Source organism: Abrus precatorius, unplaced genomic scaffold (assembly GCF_003935025.1).
Source record: "Abrus precatorius isolate BTA unplaced genomic scaffold, Abrus_2018 Scaffold9, whole genome shotgun sequence".
Classification (NCBI taxonomy): domain Eukaryota; kingdom Viridiplantae; phylum Streptophyta; class Magnoliopsida; order Fabales; family Fabaceae; genus Abrus; species Abrus precatorius.
Window position 1 is genome coordinate 27,772,973 of NW_020874439.1, and position 22,486 is coordinate 27,795,458.

The 22,486-nt window shown below is 29.9% G+C and overlaps 2 protein-coding genes across 6 annotated transcripts; both read left to right on the plus strand.

The window, feature by feature from the left end:
* The first annotated feature begins 368 nt into the window (after positions 1–368).
* On the plus strand, positions 369–6,910 carry LOC113848940 (FAM10 family protein At4g22670). Of its 5 annotated transcripts, XR_003502043.1 has the most exons (13): positions 396–667; positions 751–790; positions 876–1,019; positions 1,115–1,202; positions 2,303–2,383; positions 2,485–2,549; positions 2,923–3,063; positions 4,541–4,657; positions 4,756–4,965; positions 5,095–5,152; positions 6,017–6,166; positions 6,356–6,408; positions 6,502–6,910. XR_003502043.1 is itself a non-coding variant. In XM_027478379.1 (12 exons), exons 1-12 carry the CDS (start codon positions 558–560, stop codon positions 6,112–6,114), a joined length of 1,122 nt encoding a protein of 373 aa, XP_027334180.1. In that variant the 5' UTR covers positions 409–557; the 3' UTR covers positions 6,115–6,436. The 5 variants fall into 5 exon arrangements, 4 of the variants coding, with proteins under 4 accessions (XP_027334178.1, XP_027334180.1, XP_027334182.1 ...); XM_027478379.1 differs by lacking the exon at positions 6,502–6,910 and having other exon boundaries at positions 409–667; positions 4,756–4,822; positions 4,853–4,965; positions 6,017–6,436; XM_027478377.1 differs by lacking the exon at positions 6,502–6,910 and having other exon boundaries at positions 369–667; positions 6,017–6,489.
* Positions 6,911–18,104: 11,194 nt separating this feature from the next.
* Positions 18,105–20,086, plus strand: LOC113848982 (protein ODORANT1-like). The gene is made up of 2 exons (XM_027478462.1): positions 18,105–18,424; positions 19,154–20,086. Exons 1-2 carry the CDS (start codon positions 18,162–18,164, stop codon positions 19,695–19,697), a joined length of 807 nt encoding a protein of 268 aa, XP_027334263.1. The 5' UTR covers positions 18,105–18,161; the 3' UTR covers positions 19,698–20,086.
* The last annotated feature ends 2,400 nt before the right edge of the window (positions 20,087–22,486 follow it).

Here is a 22,486-nt window from a genome sequence, read left to right on the forward strand (position 1 = left end):
TTACCAAGTATCTTACAAACAAATAACTATAAAATTTGATTGCTTAAAAAAGATTTTTTTTTTATAAATTGATACTCTAGCTACATCTCTACATTGAGGAAGACAACATTGGTCTTTTAATTCATGAAAATAAAAACTCTAAAATTGATGTCAATTTTTTCTTAGAGGAGACAAACCTTAAAACTCCTAAAATGAAAATGTTGTTGTTCTTTCCTTGGAGAAGATGAAAACCCTAAAACTGATATGGATTTATGACGAAAAAAAATATAAAAAAGGACCATGCAGCAAATTAACATAAATAAGCACTTATAATGTAAAAACTAAAATACGGGGAGATCCAAAGCACAGCACCACCCTGAAATAATCCTAAAAAGGGAGAGTGGAAAGTGAAAGTTAAGACGAGCGTTAGGAACTATGAGAGCACTTACACTTACTGATGACCGATAGAAGCTGCTAGAAGCCCAATCCGTCACGAAAAGTCCAGACCCTGTCTTGTAAGTCGCCACGACGATTAACATATAAACCGAAGAAAAGGCTACGCCGCGCTGCTACACACAATGGACGCATCAAAACTCAATCAATTGAAGCATTTCATCGAACAGTGCAAGTCTAACCCTTCCATACTTGCCGATCCCTCACTCTCATTCTTCCGCGAGTACCTCGAAAGGTTCATCTAATTCACACCCGTTTTTGTTTTTGAAACCACAGTTCCATTTACTTAGCCGTGTTGTTTTCGGTTATTCTTTTCAGTCTCGGCGCCAAGCTTCCCGAATCTGCTTACTCTAAATCGGTACCCTAATGTTCTATAAATACTTGTCGCTGCTTTTTATTTTTCTTTTTGTGTATGAATCTGTATGTTGTGGTGTGTTCGAAAGAGACACGTGGAGAGCGATGAGGACATAGAGGATGTTGCGGACGAACAAGAGAAGGTGGAGGAAGCAGAGGAAGATGAAATAATTGAATCTGATGTTGAGCTCGAGGGTGAAACCTGTGAGCCCGATGATGATCCTCCGCAGAAGGTTTCTTTTTTAATATGAGATTTTTTCAAAATTAATATGGTTCATATATGTTGCATTTGGGCTTTTTATTAAGTTAAATGCATGTCACGTTTCAGATGGGAGACCCCTCTGTCGAGGTCACTGATGAAAATCGTGAGGCTTCGCAGATGGCCAAAGTTAAAGCCATGGAAGCGATTTCTGAAGGTAACGTTCATTGTAAAGTGAATAATGCTAATGCATGTATGATTTATTTATTTATTCATGGGGATTGTTTGGAGGTGGATGGATCCACAACCAAGGCACAAGTAAAAGGAAATGCAAGCACAATAAAGGAGACAATTGTTATTCTATACAATTAAGTATATTACAATTTTTAAACGGCTTGAGTTGCTAATTCTTATGGCTAGTGACAGGAAGGCGGGAAGTAATTCTGGGAAAAAATAAATTTTTTAACTGTATATGTGGGGCAAGAAAGCTAGTATGTTTGTCTGGTCCATTAAATGTAACTGACATCATATGTGGTGTGTCTGGAGCCATCTAAATGCTACTTGCATACAGTTTTGTGTTATTGGTCATTTTGAAATCAATGCTAAACACGTGGAATTTGATGCTTTAAGTCCTCATTTTGTGTTTATGCGACTTCTTACCACTTAATTAGTACGTTTTTCTCAAAGTGTTGAGGCAATTCTCTCTCAATTAATAATATGAGCAAGTACACACAGGTCACGCATTGTGCATCATGAAATATCTCTTCCCATCTAAAAGCAGCAGTTCAAATTTTCATATGCAGCCATATGTGGGGAAACCGTCTTCCCTAGCTTACTAAGCTTAGAATGTTGCACCTTGACGACGTAGCAGGTGGCAATTATGTCATCCAATGATGTTACCTTCTTTTCCTACTTGCTTAGACAGCACTCTTCCCTCGATCAAACTAGACTCTGGTACTGCTCATTAGGAATTGGATGGATAAGAACCTACAGTAAACATGCAAGAAGGCGGAAATGAAATAATAAAAATAATAAGCTACATCTTTTATTATTATTATTAAGCTACATCTTTTAACAACAATAAATAAAATTTCTTCACGAGCAAATATGTTACATCTTTTGAACATTCCAATTTGCAAACTCTCGCAGTAATCTCTGTCAAATACTCCAATTTCAAACATCTCTCATCTATCTAGGCAATTTTTTTAGTGATATTCTATTCCAATGACAAAAGCTTATATAAAAAAATCGTCTCATGCTTGAGTCTAATGTATAAAACTGTAACAGTAATTTTTATCATTTGACTGTGTAATGCAGGTAAGTTAGAGGAGGCGATTGAGAACTTAACAGCGGCAATTTTACTCAATCCTACCTCTGCCATAATGTATGCGACTAGAGGTATGACTTGATTTGATCGTTCATTTTTTACATTGTACAGTTATTTGGTTCTATCATCCAAGATAAATGTTCATTCTTAACAGTTTATATATCATTTGCAGCCAGCGTTTACATCAAAATGAAGAAACCCAATGCTGCAATCCGTGATGCAAATGCTGCTTTGGAGGTTATTTTCTTCACTCTGTGTTGTTAGATTGACAAACTGAATTATATTGCTGCTTGTCTTAAAATAAATCTGTGACTAAGGTGTACTTGTTTAATGATTTTGTTGCATTATTCAAAATTTCCTGTGTTTTATAATTTTCCCTCTTAAAAATTGTGTTGTATAGCACAGTCGCACTCCAACCTAAATATTTTTAGTAATGCCCCTGCTTCTGAGTATGTTAACTGGATTAAGAAAGATTATGGGTGTATACTACTTCAATAACATTTACCTGTTCTTCAATCGACCATGTTGTTCTATTTGCCAGTGGCAATACTTTTACATGTGTGCACCTGACATGTATGCAAGGATTTTTAACTTGTATTGCTTTTTCCAGATTAATCCTGATTCTGCTAAAGGATACAAGTCACGTGGCATGGCACGAGCAATGCTTGGTCAATGGGAAGAGGCTGCAAAGGATCTTCATGTGGCTTCAAAGTTAGACTATGATGAGGAAATAAATGCTGTACTAAAAAAGGTTTGCTTTCTTGTTGCTCTGTACTTTTTAAAGAAGATATTTACGAAGCTATTATGGACTGTGTAAATAGATGAAAATAAAATGCTTAATTGAGTTTGACCAAAGTCCACCTTAATGCATCCAAAATTAATTCACCCATGAAAATACAGGACAGGACACAGGAAAGACTATCTGATTGTATGTGTCCCTAGAAATTGAAAAATGACATGGTGGGGAAATGTAGATAAGTTAAAGTATCAAAATATTTTTATTGTGTAAAAAATATCTATATCTATTTGAATATGAAAATTGAAGCCTTAAAAGCTATATGAAGCAAGGAATGTCTTTGTAGATTATGTTCCTGAAAATTGGATGCTGTTGGATTAGTCAGTAAATTGCTAAAGACACTAGTTCGTGATTTATTGGTTCAATTGCAGTAGAATTGTGTGTACAAATTTAGACAGTAGTTTGTGATTTATTGGAACAAGATAAAAAATGATTATATATGCAAGAATATCAGAGTAACACTTATAGTGACAAATATCACAGAAAATTGTTTAAGGTAATTTGTTCACATTCACATCCAAAGTAAAAATAGACTAAAATTAGCTTTAAATGAAATTAAGAGAAATTTATTGATAAATAATACTTTTGAGAATTTTATTTTTAACTGAATTCCATGGTGTTGTTTGATCCATGTAATTGACTTCACTAATGAAATAAAACTTGATTATTGTTATTGTTGTTGTAATATAATTGGTTATTGTTATTGTTGTTATAATATAGAAAGATAATAGCTGTGGTTTAATTGTTAATTTGTTCTCTCCAATTTCATATCTATAATATATTGTTTTATGGCCTGTCTTTATTGACGAATTTTTAAACTTCAATTTGAAGTATGCATGAATTTATTTTCCATATGTTTATACAATTTTATTGTTTTAATAGAAGTTAGTTTTTTTAAGTCTGATTATTATTATTGTTCTTTTTTGAGATATTTTTAAATATAACTTCCATTGACTGTGTTGCCATTTTCTCTATATCTGGAGTTTGGCTCCCTGCTATGGGCGACCATCTATGACTGAAGCAAATTATTATTGGATTTGTCTAAGTTAATATCCGAGTTAAGCCTCTAATTGTGGACCATATCAATACTGTTTTCAGTATGTGATGGATTGAACTCTTTTAAAGTGAGCAAATGCATAAAATGAAAATATAAGTATATATCCGCCATTGATTTCAATTAAAGAATCTTGTAATCTAAACTAACTTTCTATCAACAATGATCTTTACTTCTTTATTTTACATATTTACTCGCTTTAGAGGAGTTTGTTTAATGTGATTTGAATTCCTTGAAAATTGAAATGTATGTAAGTATATGATATACTGATTACTGACATATCTATCTAACCAAAACTAAAAACAAAGGCAAAAAGTTAAGTACTGTTTAAATGGTTGAATTTATTTGGTGTCTCATTGCAAATTTTAAATTGTCTAGGTGGAGCCAAATGCTCACAAGATTGAGGAACATCGTCGGAAGTATGAAAGGCTGCACAAGGAAAGAGAGGATAAAAAAAAGGAGCAAGAGAGGCAACGTCGACGTGCTGAAGCTCAGGTTCACAGTTTTGATATAGATTTGTTTGCTAAACAACATTCCATGAAATGTAATCCCATGTAATTTAGTTGTTGAGTAGCTTTGCATTATTTTTCCAGGCTGCGTATGAGCAGGCTAAGAAGCAAGAGCAATCATCTTCCAGTAGAAATCCTGGAGGCATGCCTGGTGGGTTTCCTGGTGCTGGTGGCATGCCTGGAGGCTTCCCAGGGGGCATGCCTGGAGGATTCCCAGGGGGCATGCCTGGAGGATTCCCAGGTGGCATGCCTGGAGGGGTGCCTGGAAATGTTGATTTTAGCAAAATCTTAAATGTAAGTAAATCTGAACCTGGATTGTTTTTTATGTGCCTTTGATGTGCTAAAAATCCTCTCCCCCGATGTAACATGCACACACGATTAATCTAGTCTTGAGTATCTAAAGTTCCTTGATATATCTCTCAGGATCCTGATCTGATGACAGCATTTAGTGATCCAGAGGTCATGGCTGCTCTTCAGGATGGTAAATATCAGTTCTAATGTTTAGTTCCATTCTTTTTTCTAGTCAATGTCTTTTTATTTTTTTTATTTGAATATCCATTAGACATGTGTCAAAGCTTGAATTTTCATAAGCTGCAACGCCATGTGAATTTCTTTGCGTTGTTAATTTTCGATTTTGCATCTCAATAATTACTGTTGCGTATAATTTGGATGAGGATTGTGTACTCGGGAGTATAGGTGATGAGAATGAACAATATGTAAATCCTCTGCTCTCCTCTCTCTCTCTCTCTCTCTCTCTCTCTCACACACACACACACACACACACACATACACGTTCACTATTCCTTAATCATTACCCTGTTCAATAAGACTAAATGAAAATGATTGACATAGCTACCGGAATTGGATGGCAGCTGACAATTATCCAAAAAGAGTATAGGTTATAAAATGTGAAAGATTGAACTTTTCCGTCCCATTTGAAGAGACACTGCCCTCCCTCTCTCTCTCTCTGAGTCCTTGTCACATCCATACTAATTTTAACCTGCTCAGGCATAAATGACCATGTGATATTTAATGGCCTGGTTTACATCCGTCTCTACAAGTAATTTGTGTGGGGATGAAATTGTTATCGTTCTTAACATGGCATGCTGTTCATAGAGTTCTGAGAATTATTGATGGAATATCTACGTAGATTTGTATAAAATTCTTAAAATAGCATGTTGAAGATATAGATTCTCCATGCTGAAAGGTCTTTTATTGTATATATAGGATTTAATATTAATAAAATATAGGAACCGTCAAGTTCTATAGGAAGTTGGATAATGACCCTGTTACGTTAAACATAGTAGATTGGGAAGGAAATATCTGATTTTTGGGTTGAGTGCAGTTATGAAGAACCCTGCAAATTTGGCAAAGCATCAAGCAAATCCTAAGGTGGCTCCTGTAATTGCAAAAATGATGAGCAAATTTGGAGGTCCCAAGTGAACACTTTTCGATGCTTATTGGAGATTTCAGCATTCCAGGCCGCTGCCCTCGGGTATCTAATGTTCATTGATATTGCATTTTTCATTATGATGATGAAATTATTAAACATTTTAGCGTTTGTAAGGCCTGTTTCTTATGTGCTCATAGGCTCGGTCCTGTTGGTAGCCATGTTTATTTATCAACAATGTAATGTTGTTTTCCCGAGTGAATTTGAATGATTAAAGTTATCTTTTCATTTCAGGAAAAATAAAAGTATAGTTTCTTAGCTTTGTTCCCACTGATATTGATGTAGAGGTATGGTTTATATGCCCGGTGGTGGTTTGAACACACTTAATTACTAGCTTCGCATCATTAAAATTTGCATAATCATTGTTCGTATCTTTTCAGCTGACTTTTCCACACCATAATTATCAACCCGCACGGGGGTGGCCACTTCCATTATGCTAGATGGGATAGCTGCTATTCTGAAAATTATTGACGTAGATAAATGATGAAAATAAATTATTGTAAGAAAACATCTATTTGTTCTAGGAGGAAATAGTTCTCAAATTCCTACCCTTTATTTTATTTTGATTTGACGGTTTAGATTAAATTTCAGTTAACGATTATCATGTGGCACTTCTTTCGCTAAAGCTCAGCGTGAAGTTGCGACTCCATACCTACCACTGTCAACATGCGATTGTTCCCCATTAAGTTCAAGTAGCAATCTTTGAGAACATTCCTAAACTATGTTGGTTAATGATTATGAATAATGCAATCGTTCTAACAACAATAATAAAGTTTTCGACACATTTTGATGAATCAGGTTTCTCCATATTACCAACTCAATCAATTGCATGCATTTGGGTTTCTTTTCTGTTACTTTTCTATTCTATCGTAGAAATTACCGATTGATATAGAAGGTAATACCTTGACTACCCTAGTTCTATTAAACCTTAAAGGACCCCTTTTTTTTAGTTTCATTACCATTAAAACCAAACTTCCATTTGGAAACCACCATGGAAGAGGAGGAAAAGCTATCTTGACATCCTATGCCTGATAACCTCCCTCTTTGGTGCTGAGGTTTACTACCGTGGATCAGGTCATGGGTTAACCATGGCGAGTTCTTTTTATTCAACTTCTCACTCTTCCTCCTCCTCTTGGGGAGAGTGAGTGCATGTGAGAGTTCTCGTTGCAAAGGATTGTGTTCGTGCCCGGAAATTTTGTACTTTCGATGAAGGTTTTCACCATGCTGGACTGATATTTCTAGCTTGAAAATACGTTGATTGGCAGCAATGCATGAACTCTATTTTCTCTTTATTAGTGAGAATGCGTCCTCCATTTCCTTTCTAGCAGCGAATACCGTTTTTTAAATTGGAGTACCTGTTGACTGTGTTTGCAGTCTATTTGCTCATTCCTCCTCGTCATTAGTGGTGCTGGGAACACATTTACCAGATTCCCACAAATGTCAATTCTCTTTATCATATGGGGGAAAATGGGTATCTAGAAGGCAATTTGAGCGGGAATGTTATGATAGAGTAATTTTAAACAGTACGAAAGCGAATCAAGTTGGCATAACTAATCAGGGAGAAAAGAGAATGAATTTGGTTTGTAAAAAAATTAAGGCACGACACTTTTGTGTATTTTTCGTATTAATTATTATTTCCTTTTTTAAAATTTTTGTAACATTATTATATAATAACGCGCTACATCATTTAATAAATTTGACATTTATATTATTTTAAATATAATAAAGTTTTCGGGCAATACTATATCAAAATTGAACTCATTTTGAAATAGTGAGATTGCTTGTTATATTTATATTGATATAGACAAGTTAGCCATGTGTTTTAGTCTGAGCATGGTTCCTACTTAACAGGGCAAAATAAGCAAAGCTTCAGATCCTCCTTTTCGTTGACGTGAAAAGGAAAAAAAAAAAAAAAAAACCTCCACCGTTTTTTATTTTTATTTTTTATAAATTTAGAACTCCTTAAATATTTTTAATGTAAATTAGTAAGAAAATGATTTTTAAAAAAATCTTTTAAGAAGCCGTGAAAAATTAATTCTTAACTAAACATGTATTTGCATCAAGAAATAGTTGGCTCAAGTAATATATGTTTTATTATTCTTAAATAAAACTTTTTTTTTGTACATAACATAGTTTTTTTTTTAAAAATTAACCGATTACGAATTTAAGTAAGTTAAGTTAAGCACTTAAAATTTAAATTTGACTAAAAATAATATAATGATTAAGTTTGACTCATTTATTAAAATAAATTAAATTTAAAGTTTAAAAATGCCAAGCATGAGTATGACTATTTTTTATTTATTGATATATTTTTAAAGTGTATTATAATGTTATGAATAAAAAAAATTGCTTATTGATATATAATAAGAAACTCTTTATTAATTAAATATTTAATAAATATTTTCTGGATGAAATTCAAGAATGAAGGAAAAAAAAGTAAGGTTATATTTAAATTTTATGTTTAGGAAGAGAGGAAAGGGGAATAGAGATGTTAGTGAGGTTTAACTTTTATTTAAAAGTTAATTAATCATAAAAGAAATGGTTCAGAATTTTTTTAACTTTAAATTTCTTTTAATGCTAGTCTTTTAAGTTCTTCTATTCTAGTATTTTTTTAAAATAAATTTTTAAAGTGATTAATTTATTTTTTCTTTTTTATTTTCTTTTCTAAGGAAGGGTGATGTTAATTTTTTAAAAATGAATAACAAATTTTTTTTTAAAATATGTTAGTTTTTGAAGTAAATTTTTTTTCAAAAATTATAAATAAATTATTTTTTAAAGAGAAAAATACTTAATTTTTTTATATTTTTAAAAAATATATAAATAAAAGATATAAAGAACAATAATGTAATTTACATATTTAAAAATTCTTTATCACTCTTTTCTCGTAATATTAAACATCCAAATAAGAAAGATGTTTTAACTCTTCTTTTTTCTTCCTTCTTTTTTTCTCTTCAAATCTTTTCGTTTTCTCTCCTCCAAACATTTAGATAAGATCTTAAAAAATATTTATATGAATGGTGTAATAATAATTTTTAAGATAAAAATATAATTATTTAAATATATTTCTTATTTTTTATGGGAATATAATTAGTTAGATAATTTTTTTTATGTGAAATTAACATTTTAACTTTATATATATATACACATTAGTTACTTAAAAGTTTTTAGTGTCCAAGTTCATAAAGTTTGCGTTTAATCAAACAAACAAGCTCAATCAAGATTTTAATAATCAAGCTAAAGTAATTCATGAATGATTCAACTTATTTATACTTCTAAATTTATATAATACATATGTTTTTAATTCAAATAAGACTGACTCTCCTAAAGAATACATAAAAAAAATTATTAGAGCTCTTCAACAGTCAAATTCTAAACGAAAAGGCTTCTTGCTTTTAGGTTCGATACAAAATTAGGCTTCTTATCATGTTCATGTCCAAAATATGAGTTTCCCTCTCCCAAGTTCCAGCTAGTTTTACTGGGAAACTGATTCGCCAACCATTGGGCATTGGGTGTTTGAACAGTGACAACATTACACAAGACTTGCGAACATTGCGTAGAAAGTAATTTTCACAGAAACAATCAATTTGAAGCGGTCTCATCTCATTTGTTAAGTCTATGGAATATATAGGTAAGCCGTCTAACTCAAAGCTCATGCTTTTATAATGTAATATTACAATGTAATGTCACCCTTTTCTCTAAGTCTACCAAAATAATAATTTAGTATCCATCTTTCGCCGCTTCTAGTGGACAGGGTTTTGCCGCTTTGGTTCAGTATTGTGTAAGCAAACTTTGAGGGGTAGATGTATCACTCTATTTTTGAAATATTACAATATGAACATGCTTTCAAGAATCATTTTATTTTGCCTTTGTGAGTCTTGGCATTTAACACTATTTTGAGTACTTAAAAATAGTTTTTTAATTAAAAATAATATATTTTTCTTAATAAAAAATTTTCACTTTTAGTTGCTTATTGATAATAGAAACATTGTAAATTTACGCTAATGGTACGATGCATTCAAGGTATACATCAATTTCTTATGTCAATAGAAGTGCTTACTAATAATTATAAATTTATATGTTGATGTAAGAAATTGATATATAGTATTGGTATATTGCTGTTCGTATAAATTATAATATTTATATCAATTTTTATTAAACAATAATTATACTAATTATGTCAAGCATGAGAGCGAGCTTAATTTTTTTTCTTCTAATATACATTTATTTCTTCTTGTAATTTTCTTGTATTCAACTTATTTTAATTTGTGAAAGCTTTACATGGAATGCAGTCTCTTCTACCACCGAAGTCCATGTGTTCACAGAAGTCTCAAATCAGACTAATGACCTGATCTTATGTTAGATTTATTAGTTTACATTGAACCCGCACTTCGTTGCTTGTCCTTAAAATTTTCTTCCAAATCATCATCAAAATACCCCAAATAAATAGTGTAGCCATATTTGAGCTACAAAATTCCTTGTGCCCTGAAATGCTTTGTGTTCCCTTGTCATCTGACCACCAATTACGCTGTTGAAAATTTGGAATTTTCAGTCAGAACTCTAATCTAAACAAGTTGAAAAAGTTTGAAAAGCCTCTTCAAGCGTGCACAGGACTATATACTAACACACTTAAAGCCAAATGCACTATGAACCTTTTGGTTTAGTAATTTTCAAATTAATTAGTCACGTCGGTCTTCCGCGACAATCCGTCCATGTGGTTAGCATATATGGCGTAGCGTTTCTCTCGGTGACGATTGCATTACTCACTAATTACGCATTTATCTTCTCAAATTGATATATTAATTACTTTAAGATGTAAGCGTTAATATAATATGAGAATTCTTTGATAAGATAATAACATTAATCATTATTCTCTCGTTATCAAAATGCTACGCTAGAATTAATGACCATAGAATGTGCTTGGTAGGTTGTGAGCCACGTACCAAGCACTATTATTTCTTCGAATGCTCCTCTTTAATAGGACTATTTTAAGTAATCAAATAGTAACTTAGAAATTAACCTCGTTGCACCTATACATGTTTGTAAATTGACGAATAACATAAAACGCTGCTGATACGTACTGATAATTGCTTGCTAATTGATTATACTACATTCATGAACTGTACTTTTTGGATGAAGTGAATGACTTAAAATGGTCTTAATTAGCAACATACGACATGAAACCTATATTCAAAACTTTGTTATTCGGTTTTCTCGATTTTAAGGAAATACTAATTAAAGTGATGTTTAATAGTTTACTTCTGACGGCGTTGAGACTTCGACATCTTAGTAGACCAACTTTCTTTGCGTTGAAAATCTTAATTATACGTTTAGAATTGAATACCAGGGAGCGAGAAGAAAAATAATAATATATAGGATGTTCAAGAGTTAGATTGAGTTTGACCAAAAATAAAATTTAAATTATTTAAATTTGATTACGTTGAATTGGGTCAGGTTTATTTTTATTTTTTTTTAACTAACCTGACCTAAAACCAACTCAATTAATCAAACTTGAGCTAGATCAGATTGAATCATCAGATTATTATATATTTATGATTCTGTTTAGTTAAGTTCACAAGTTATATTAGATCATTGAAAACCCTTGTCAATCCAACTCGTTCATATATACGGTATTTGTAATTCTACTAGGAACGTAGATCTTAGCTTCAATTTAGTTGGTAAAAAGTAGTCGTCAAACATCAAATTAACATGTTAACATGATACATTAATAATTCGTTTTTTCATAATTTTCGCGACAAATCTTTACCCCACCTAGTAGATTAATATGCTATATTTGTGCTGCGTTTTTCAATATAATGTTAATGAATCATAAAAGTTAAGTATATATAATGCAACGAAAAGCTATTTTAGACAAGTATGTATTCCAAAGGAAATTAAAAAGGGAAGAAACTCAAGTAGAACTATAGTGTGAAGATGTATGGGTAACCATCGCGGTGAATATGATAACGAACTCACAACCGCTACAGTAATGGGTGCGGACAGGTCCAACTTGCAAGCAATGCTATACCCTTAATTAGCTTATACATCAATGCTGAATACCACTCTACGTCTTTGTACCTAACTTCCATAATGAGTACACAGTGATTATATATCCGTGTAAATGAATGTTGTCTCAATTTGCTGGCTAGTTTTAATTGTTTGAAGTAAGGGAACTTGTACGTTTGTATTATTATTGTTGTTGTTGTTTTGATATGCTGAACAAGGTATGTTGGCGGATGATGAGGGCAACGCATACGCAATGAAATGTGAAATAGCTTAGCCTCGTAACATTGTATAACAGTGATTGAAGTGTCATTATCCTATTTTCCTTCATCGATATGGGGAGATTATACGTGTATGGTTCCCACAGGTCATGAACAAGTCCATATCTCACGAGTGTCGGGTAGTGCCTTGCAAGTCAATATGGTATTTGAATACGGTTCTGGACACGTAGCGCTCTAAATTGGATATCTGGATAAGGTAAGACTCCACAGGAGTGTGTTTGTTTCCACATTCTACAGATGAAACCCCAATATCAAAGCAAAATCAACAGTTTATATTAAGTGTGCCACGAAATTTGAAGTATGTTTAATGGGAGTAATTTTTTCCTTTTTGACAAAATGTATGATCGACACTTGGTGAAATGTCTTTACCTTTAGAAAAAGAAAAAATAATAATGAAAATATCAAATAAGTGTTGACATTCTTGAATGAAGTGATTATAAATGAATAAATAAGTTTTTATTTTCTCTATCAGTTTTAAAGTTCAATAAAATTATTTTTTGACTGCTAACACGAATGATTTAAAATATACATTAAAAATATGTTTTTTTTTTCTATTAAAAAGTAAGATATTTGATTTTTTTTTTTTAAATTTATCAATGTAAACGGAGGATATATGATTATGGAGAAAAAAATTGCAGCGTGTTTAATTTTACGCTAGGGTAGCTTTTACATTAAATTTAAGTTACAAATTTTTTAACGTGTTTCAAACACACTCTTTTGTTAGAACAAAAATTTTGCAAAAGAATAAAATTTTCAATTAAAGCACGCAAATTTTTTTTTAAAATGTATCCAAATAGACAATAAATTATGCAAGATAAATGTTTTTAGAAATATTATATTTATGCAATAAAATAATGTAGATTATGTTTAAATACACAATTTATTTAAGCACTTATTTAATAATTTTTTTAAAATAATACCTGTATCATGAATTTAAAGATAAATTTTACATTGAAATAAACTTAAAATACTTAGTTTTACAAACTATACTAAGAAACTTATTTACATAAGTTTAGAACAGAGATATAAGTTATTTTTCAATTGTTAATTATAAACTTTTTTTAACGGATTTATAATACTACTTCTAGTTTTATTTATAATAAACAACTATTAATATTTTTTATTATAAAAAATAAAGACTTATTTTTATATACATTAATTACTAAATTATTTTTATATTGATATTTAAGAGACATTCATTTATTATTCACAAATTTTAATTTTAGTGCAATATTAGTATTTTTTTTATATTATCAACCAATTAAAATATATTGTATTTTTTATATTAATTATTACAAAATTAATGATTATATGACAATTTACGATAAGGAGATGTTTCTTTTTACACTATTAGTATATATTTAAATTAAATCCATATTCATATAAGGAAATATATTTATTAATTCAACATATAAGATATCAATTTTACTATTTAATATTATAAATATTTTAAATAAAATATAAATTTATAACATATAATTATTTTTATTAGTATTAATGAATTAGATATTTATTTTTTCATAACATTTATTTCTCTCTTATTAATAAAAAATGTGGTATAAAAATATTTTTAAATAAAATTTCTCTTATTTTAATTACGAGAAAAAAATAAAATAATGACAGAGAAATCATGGGTGCTCAAACTCAAAGTTAGCAAATTTGACTTTAAACTTTTGCAACAATATTATTTAACTACAAATCTGAAAGCACATTCATGGTTTGTTTGTCTCTTGTTCAACCCATTATGATTTTCATGAAGATGTTTATGATAATGAGAATGCATTTTTCTTTGTAATAATACGTACGTACACAAGTAATGAAAGTTTGACAGTGAAGCCTAGATGGGAAAGAGGGGTCCAACACATGCGCACAAATACTAAAGGGATATAAGTCAAATGGCTGAAAATTTGGGTTGGTAACTGCCCCCGATCTTTGCCATATGGGTCATCTAATCAAATGTCAATATTTAAGAGTATCACCTTTATTTAAATAATATATGTTTGATTTTTTAATAAAATTTTGATTTCAATTTTATGTCTGAAAAAAATTATTAGAAGAATTAATGTTATCATAACCTAGATGTTCTTGATTCGAGCATATGTACAATTTCCAAATAAAAAAATATTTAAGATTTATTTTACAAAACTTACAAGATATGTTGAATAGCGGCCTAATAAATTTTCACTTTAAGAAAACTCTTTCTATTGGGAACGATAAAACCGGTATACGTCACAAGGTTAAGTTAGAAAGGAATTTTTCTAACTGAGATTGGTTTAAGTAATAAATGGTTAATTTTTCTTAAGTAATTAAGGTTTCTTGTTTGAACATTGTGTAACTCCTTCTTAATTCAAAGAGGATGGAGGATTTTCAAATAAAAATAAATTATTAAAATATATTTTGTACAACTTACGAGATATGTTAAATGGCTGAAATAAATTTTTACTCTAAGAAACTTCTCTTTCTGCTGTGAACAATACAGCTAGTATTTGTCACGACTTCAAGTTGTTTGGGAGAAGGTTTCATTGGGAGGAAACACTTTGTTTACAGTTAGTGTACACAAATTCTTCATAAATCTGTGTCAAACAAGTATTTCTAATTATGATAATATTTCAGGTTTTGAGCAATTTAGAGCTTACAACTTATATATGCTATTATGTGTATGTAAAAAGATCTCTTGACTGGGATATGATCACCTATAGCACAATGCCAATTTCTTGTTTGTTAGTAACTATCTTGTTTTCTTTTTCTTTTTCTTTTTCTTTTTTTTTAAATAAGAGGCTAAAGAAGACTTACGTAAATGTTTTTAAATTGAAAGAAAAGGATTTATAAATCTTGATAATTTAATGTTTTTAAATTTCCATGATTAAAGAGGTTTTATATTAACATTTTTTTTTCTTATTTTTTAAACTTTTATCTTTTCTTTCTCTCTAAATTCCCCGATAAAGTCCTAATAGTTAGATAGATGTCAGAAAGAACTCTAAGCTCTTCACTTAAATAAATAAATATTTTATTAACTTTAATCTTTAAGGTTAAATTTAAATATTTACAAATAAATTTTTTTTATAAAAAAATATACAGTTATTATTTTAAAGTTATAAAAATATAATAAATATTTTTTTAATAAAATTTGATTATTATTAACTATTTATTCTAGCTGAAAAGGCTGAGATTAACAAAACCTAATAAATAAATAAAAGGGAAACGTAATCGAATGCATAATCAACCAATCTTTGACGAAGCTGCTCTGAGAATGGAACGATGTAGAATAATTAGGCGTAGGTAGAGAAACGCGATCGGCTTAACCGTGTTAGAATCAACATGCTCGTGTCCAGTCCGTGTCAAAGATACCAAACCAAGTTTTTGCGCTAATTTTATACATATCCTGCTAATCATATCTGCTTAGCTTGCGAAAATAATATGTTGAATATGCAATAAAATCTAATCCAAAGTTAATAATTATTAATCTTTGCTGTAATGACACGTGAATACAAATGGCTGAACTATAACTTATAAAGTTCAAACTTAAATTTAAAATAATATCGGAGTTTATCGTAGATGTCGTATTGGGTCACTGTTTCTTAAGAAAAAAAATACAACTTAGCCCGACGAATTTTTGGAGTGTAATTAATTTAGTTCCATTATTTTTTTAGTGCAATCAATTTGAACTTGTGATTTTTATGTTATCTAGATGTCCAATCTTGATCATAAAAAAAAAATATGGTAAAATCTCATATCAACTACACAGAGGTGTCTTTGAAAATATAATAGAAAAATAATATGAATATATTGTAGAATGGTTTATTTATTTCGATTAAGTAATAAAAGCTGAATTTTGAAGCAAATAGTAAAATATAATGAAATTTTTTGTTTGATTGATTTTTGCCTTTTTTTTTTTTAATTAGATTAGAAGTTTAAAAACAGTCTTGTTTGATTTTAAATACATCAAAATAGAACTTATAAAAGTTACAACAATTCTTAATTTATGAGTTAACTTTTGAAATTGAATTAACCACAATACCAAATTTAGGATCATAAATACATCAATTATGTTAGAAGTATAAAATATTTCTTGACAGCAAAAACAGAATTATAAAATAATTCATGAGCCTTTACACAGTAATTTGAGTTTTTGATAATCAATTCTTTACTCTTGAAAAAACTGGAACGTTATGATCAAGTGGTAACGAGTGTACCAGGGTTGAGAGAGATTTTCCTCACCATCTCTGCTTAGACTAACTCTTCTGTGGTTCAGTTTCAACGAAGTTAGAAAAACATATTTACTTCCTTCCTCTGTTTGTTCACATTTGATTTTTTATCCCAAATATGACTCTAAGCGCCCACTATCTATGACTCTATTCTGTTATGTAGTAAAAATAGATGAGACACATGCTAGTAGTTGACCCGAACTCTATCTGATGAGAATATTTGAAAGAAAATGAGTTATACACCAGAAAATTAAGCATAACATTATATTGTTAGGTTTAGTGGAGCCAAAAACATGGGGACTTCTAAAGCCGTTACTTTGTCTATTCTTTTTTAATGTTAGATTTTTATTTATTCACATATCTACATGAAACTCACACAAACAGATGAGAGAACGGAATTCTATTATAGCAAAATTCTATGATCCATTTATCATTTGCATAATGCTTCAATTAGCATTTGATGCCACTGCACCTTACCTAAATAAATAAATGCTTTCTCATTGGGACGTCAATATCAATCCCTTTAACATATCTACACGATCTATCCCCTTCCTAGGTATGACTAGTAAAATTAATCTTAACCATTTATTCTTGAGCCCCCTATAGTCATCCTTCCAAACATGCTATAGTCGTGGCTTATTGGACTGTTTCTACATTTGGTTATGCATATACGTTTGTCATAGTAAATTTCCACAATTTGCATTAATGACATCCAGTTTCAAGGACACAAGTGATCTGGGAGTTATGATTTGTATGGTGGAAAAGAGGGAAAAACAAATTTGTGGCTTTGGAATCTCTAGAGATCGTTGTCCAATTTTGTATATCAGGAATGTCAAATAGATAAGATCATAGTATGTCGCTAAACTCTTTGAACTAAGGACAGCTAGTAGCCCCAACTAGCCCCTTATCTGTTGATGATCCTGCAGCGTTGATCAAACAGATCAGATTTTCATCACATCAACCGGTTCATATTGTTCATCAAGACCAAAGACTTGTAACAATCACCCTTACCGTATCATGATCTGAAGCTAAAGGACATGTAAACGTGGTGATGACGAAATGGTTGAGTAAGAGTGAAATCAGGGCAGTGGAATTGTAATTTTGCAATGGAAAATGTTAAAAAGTATAATCATTTTGCACATTATTTTTATACTTTTTTGGGATGCTTACATCTAGCTCAGCCTTTGGGTCAGCATCACCCATTTTGTGCAGCTAGAAACACCAGAACACCCCTTATTAGTTCCCACGTTCCTTTCACAACCCATGGTGGAGCCCCCAACCTTCTCCTGTTTCTCTCTGCCTCCTTAGACCCCCTTTTTTTTTTCTTGATGCATGATTTTATTGCATATATATATATATATATATATATATATATATATATATATATATATATATATATATATTTATGTATGTAATTAATTAATCACGCAAGAAAAGTAGAGGACTTTATATAAAGGTGGGTGTGGGGCTTTTGGGTCATTACTCATTACAAGCTAGTGTTGGTGAGACTTTTGCATTAGTTTGGAACATTGCATTGGTTAGCTTGTTAGTGCTATGGGGAGGCAACCTTGCTGTGACAAACTTGGGGTGAAGAAAGGTCCATGGACTGCTGAAGAAGACAAGAAACTCATCAACTTCATTCTCACCAATGGCCAGTGTTGTTGGCGAGCTGTGCCTAAGCTTGCTGGCCTTAGGCGTTGTGGCAAAAGTTGTCGTCTTCGTTGGACTAATTATCTTCGCCCTGACTTAAAGAGAGGCCTTCTCACTGAAGCAGAGGAGCAACTTGTTATTGATCTTCATGCCCGTCTTGGCAACAGGTTATTTATTTTTCACTAGTTGAGCTTCATGCATTGCCTTCTGTTTGTCAACAATTCTTACATTAGCACAGTTTTCATAAATATAATCAAGCAAAAGGTAATGACAATATTAAAATAATTTTAACACGTATTTGTTGTCTTTTTTTATTATTACTTTAATACATCTTGGACTTATAATTGGCTAAGCCTGTACACAATATGTTCAAGCAAGAATTACTGCTATGTTTGCCCCATGTTCAACTATAATCCCTGCTCGTTAGTTTGGTTTTTCCTTTGAATATGTGTTAAATTACATTGGAAAGTGCTGAAGTCTAAACCATTAATGTTGAAGAAGGTAGCGCAGTTAAAATTATATTTTAAACAAAGGCTACTTAAGGTAGAAGCAATTGAATACTTGCTTGGTTTTCTAAGCTGATATATTAACATTTTTATAAATTTCAAGACAAGTAACCAATAGCATCAGTCTCTTCTCAACTTCTCATGTATTTACTTTCTGTGCTATATAAATTTAAAAAGCGGAACTTCACTGGCCCGCGATAATAATTTTCAAGAAAAAATGTTACTAAATTGGAACTGATATTCATTGTTGAAGAATAATAATAAATTGCAGTTAGTTGATCTGTACATATCTTTGCGACCAAGAAAGACATCCACACCAATCTTATTTGTAAATGCCGCGACCAAAACCTGCGCTAATGAATTTTGATATTTGGTTAATTGTTGTCTCAGATGGTCCAAAATTGCTGCCAGGTTACCCGGAAGAACAGACAATGAGATTAAAAATCATTGGAACACTCATATCAAGAAAAAGCTCCTTAAGATGGGTATTGATCCCGTTACTCATGAACCTCTCAATAAACAAGCAGCATCCAAGGATAGTTCATCATACCCTGCAGATAATTTGCCAAAACCTAGCAATGACCTTGATCAGGTCAAGGAAACTGATCATGGGGTTCTGAACTCAGAGGAGAATTCAAGTTCATCCTTAGCTGAAAATTCTTCTGGGGAAGAATCCCTTTTGCCTGATAGCATTTGTAGTGAGGAATCTCTAATAAACACCCTGTGGCTGGATGAAACTCCTTTGGTGGAAGCATTATGGGACAATACACCAAAGGCAGATAATGACATGGCTTTGCTTCCATCTTGGGAGGATAATTGTGCTTGGTTATTGGATTGTCAAGACTTTGGTATTCATGATTTTGGGTTTAATTGTTTCAACGAAATAGAATCAAATGCACTGCAAACTATAGGAATAAAGGAAGAGGAGCATTAGCATGCAATGCATGCAGTACATGTGGTGAAGCGAATTACTAAATTAATTGTCTACAAAATCATGGTAAGATATCAAATCTGTAAATGTGACAATACCACGGGCTCAAGCTATGGTTCTTGGTGTTGAATTTTATGTAGCTAGTATTTTACAGAATGTTTGGAAGGTGAACCTTTCCTCTTATGAGGTTCCTCGCCAACCAAATCACAAAAATGATAGCAAACCAAAAGCCAAATCATAAAAATGCCAAAGTACGTACTTTCTTCTAAATGCTGTATTTATGTGTACGGTAGGGACATAACAAATGGGAAATGTGTAGTGGGTTCGGAAACCTATTGTACAAAGATGTTTACTTTGAAAATAATGGTAAAATCTTTTGTGATTTTAAGTTCAGTTGTATCCTTCCATTTCCTGTTTTCTGTCGCATTATTAGGATAAGATAGATAGAGACATAGAGGACAAAGAGAAGTCAGAGAATTGAGAGGTGGAGATTATTAATAACCATGAACTTTGAGCCTGCAGGTGGGACACACGTGTGGAAATGGCATGGCCGAATATTATTTTGACATGGTAATGAAGCACAATAATCTTTACTGTTTATCATGTTTATGCACAATAACTCTCCTTCCCTTTTCCTGTGTCCCCCACTGCCCTCCTTTTGTTTGTTCAACTCCGATATCATTTTTCTGTCTGTAATCATGTGAAAAAGCTTCCTGCCATCATGTTTTTCAAGGAGATGTAAATACTGCATATTTAATACCAAAAATATCATGTCCATCTTTTTTGTAAAATAAATATAATAAAATTTTATTTAATAAACAACTTATAAAATTAAAATTATTTTGATCTAATTTATGTTAAATGATTTTAAAAAATATATGATATTAAAATTATATTTTACTTGTTTTATTTATTTATTATTAATCAATTAATTAAATAATTATATAAAAATTAATTAATTTTTTATATATATTTAAAACATAAAATAAAAATGTATAGTAAAAACAGCTTTTAACTTAATAAAAAATTAAATTATATATTTATTCTCTATAATTAACACTCGTTTACAAAATAATTTTTATTTTTAAAAAAATTATGTTTTAGTCTTTATATAAATTTTTTATATTATATTTTGGTCTCTATCCTTAATATCAGTAAAGATTAACATGTAATAAAATGCTGATATAAAAACTAAAATATAATTATTTTTAATATAAGAACTAATTTATAAATAATTATTAATTATAGAGATTACAAATATTTTAATTAGAAACAAAAAAATAGTGAATATATCTAAAAAAATAAAAATAATTCATCTAATAAAATAATTATAAATTTTAAAAATATTAAAAATTCATATCATTTATAGTTTAAAATTGTATATATTTATTATAAAATTTATTAATTTTGTAAATATATAAATTAATGAAAAAATAATTATTATAGCTAATAAAATATTAAAATAATTTATATATAACAAAAAAAATTATTATAATTAAAAAATATCTAAGTATATTAGTCTTTTGAGTCGATGTAATAAAAAAAATTAGATATGTATATTTTTTAATTTAATTAATAGAGAAAGTAGCAAAATGACGAACTAATAAAATTTTGAATTAATATATAAATTTTTTTACGTATATCATAATAAAAAAATTTATGAATTCATTTATATAATAAAATTGATTCTTTAAAATTTTAAGTAATAGTGTAAAATTCATATTTCAAATATAATAAATATTTTATTTATTATATGAAAAAAGTATTTTTTTTAAATATATTATAAAAATTGATATAATATAAAAAAAATAAGTTTAATTAAGTGTATAATTTATGCAAAAGTTACATAAATATTTAATTAAGATACTTAAATTCAAAATTATGTAACTTTTTAAAAATTATAATTGGTTAAAATACATGTTTAATTTCTATATTTGACATATTTATGAATTAGTTTATGACACTTAAAAAAAATTAATCTTTTAGTTCTATTTTACTAACATTTTAGTTTCTATATAAATATTTTATTATGATTTAATTTATTTTATTGTTAACATCATTATGATGGTAGAAACTAAAACGACAATTACGAAGATCAAAATATAAAAGTATGTATATATATATATATATATATATATATTGTTTTTTAAATATAAAAACTAATTTATAAATATATGTGAAGTGGAGAAATAAATATATAATTAAAAAAAAACCAATCATGTACTTAGACCAAGTTCAAATTTCCTCTTATTTAAAAATAGACTAATCCAAATATGCATTCACCTGTATAAAGATGAAATATATAATAAGTTATAATTTTATATTACAAAAATGACTAAGAAAAAATTGTTGATACATTCACATGTGAAAAATAATATCAAATCGAACTGGTGTTTGATTGAAAATCAATTAAAAAAAATCTAAAAATCGAAACAAGAAAAATACAAAAAAGTACGTCTAAATGAAAATCCATCTTGCGAAAAGGGATGAATCAACCTCGTGCCTTTTTCCAAATCACTTGGACATCAATGAATTAACGGATATACTGTAAGTTACTATTTTTATAAGCGAATTTTAGCAAACGAACTATGATAACCGGCATTGTTTTATCTTAAAACATTCAAATCAATATAAATGTGTTTCAACGGTAGCCAATAGCCTGTTGGGTAAAAGTTATGAATTATACATAAAGTTATTTGAATAATTAAAATATAATATTATATGTGATATAATATATAATTGTTTTTAATATTTACTTTTTATTTTTTTTTCATACATGTATCCTAAAATTA

Excerpts from the sequence above, each read along its gene's own strand:
- LOC113848940 (XM_027478377.1), top strand. The coding sequence starts at position 558 with ATGGACGCATCAAAACTCAATCAATTGAAGCATTTCATCGAACAGTGC. Across the intron at positions 668-750 it reads TTCCGCGAGTACCTCGAAAG|TCTCGGCGCCAAGCTTCCCG; the intron begins GTTCATCTAATT and ends TATTCTTTTCAG. Across the intron at positions 5,153-6,016 it reads CATGGCTGCTCTTCAGGATG|TTATGAAGAACCCTGCAAAT; the intron begins GTAAATATCAGT and ends GGTTGAGTGCAG.
- LOC113848982 (XM_027478462.1), top strand. The coding sequence starts at position 18,162 with ATGGGGAGGCAACCTTGCTGTGACAAACTTGGGGTGAAGAAAGGTCCA. Across the intron at positions 18,425-19,153 it reads CATGCCCGTCTTGGCAACAG|ATGGTCCAAAATTGCTGCCA; the intron begins GTTATTTATTTT and ends TTGTTGTCTCAG.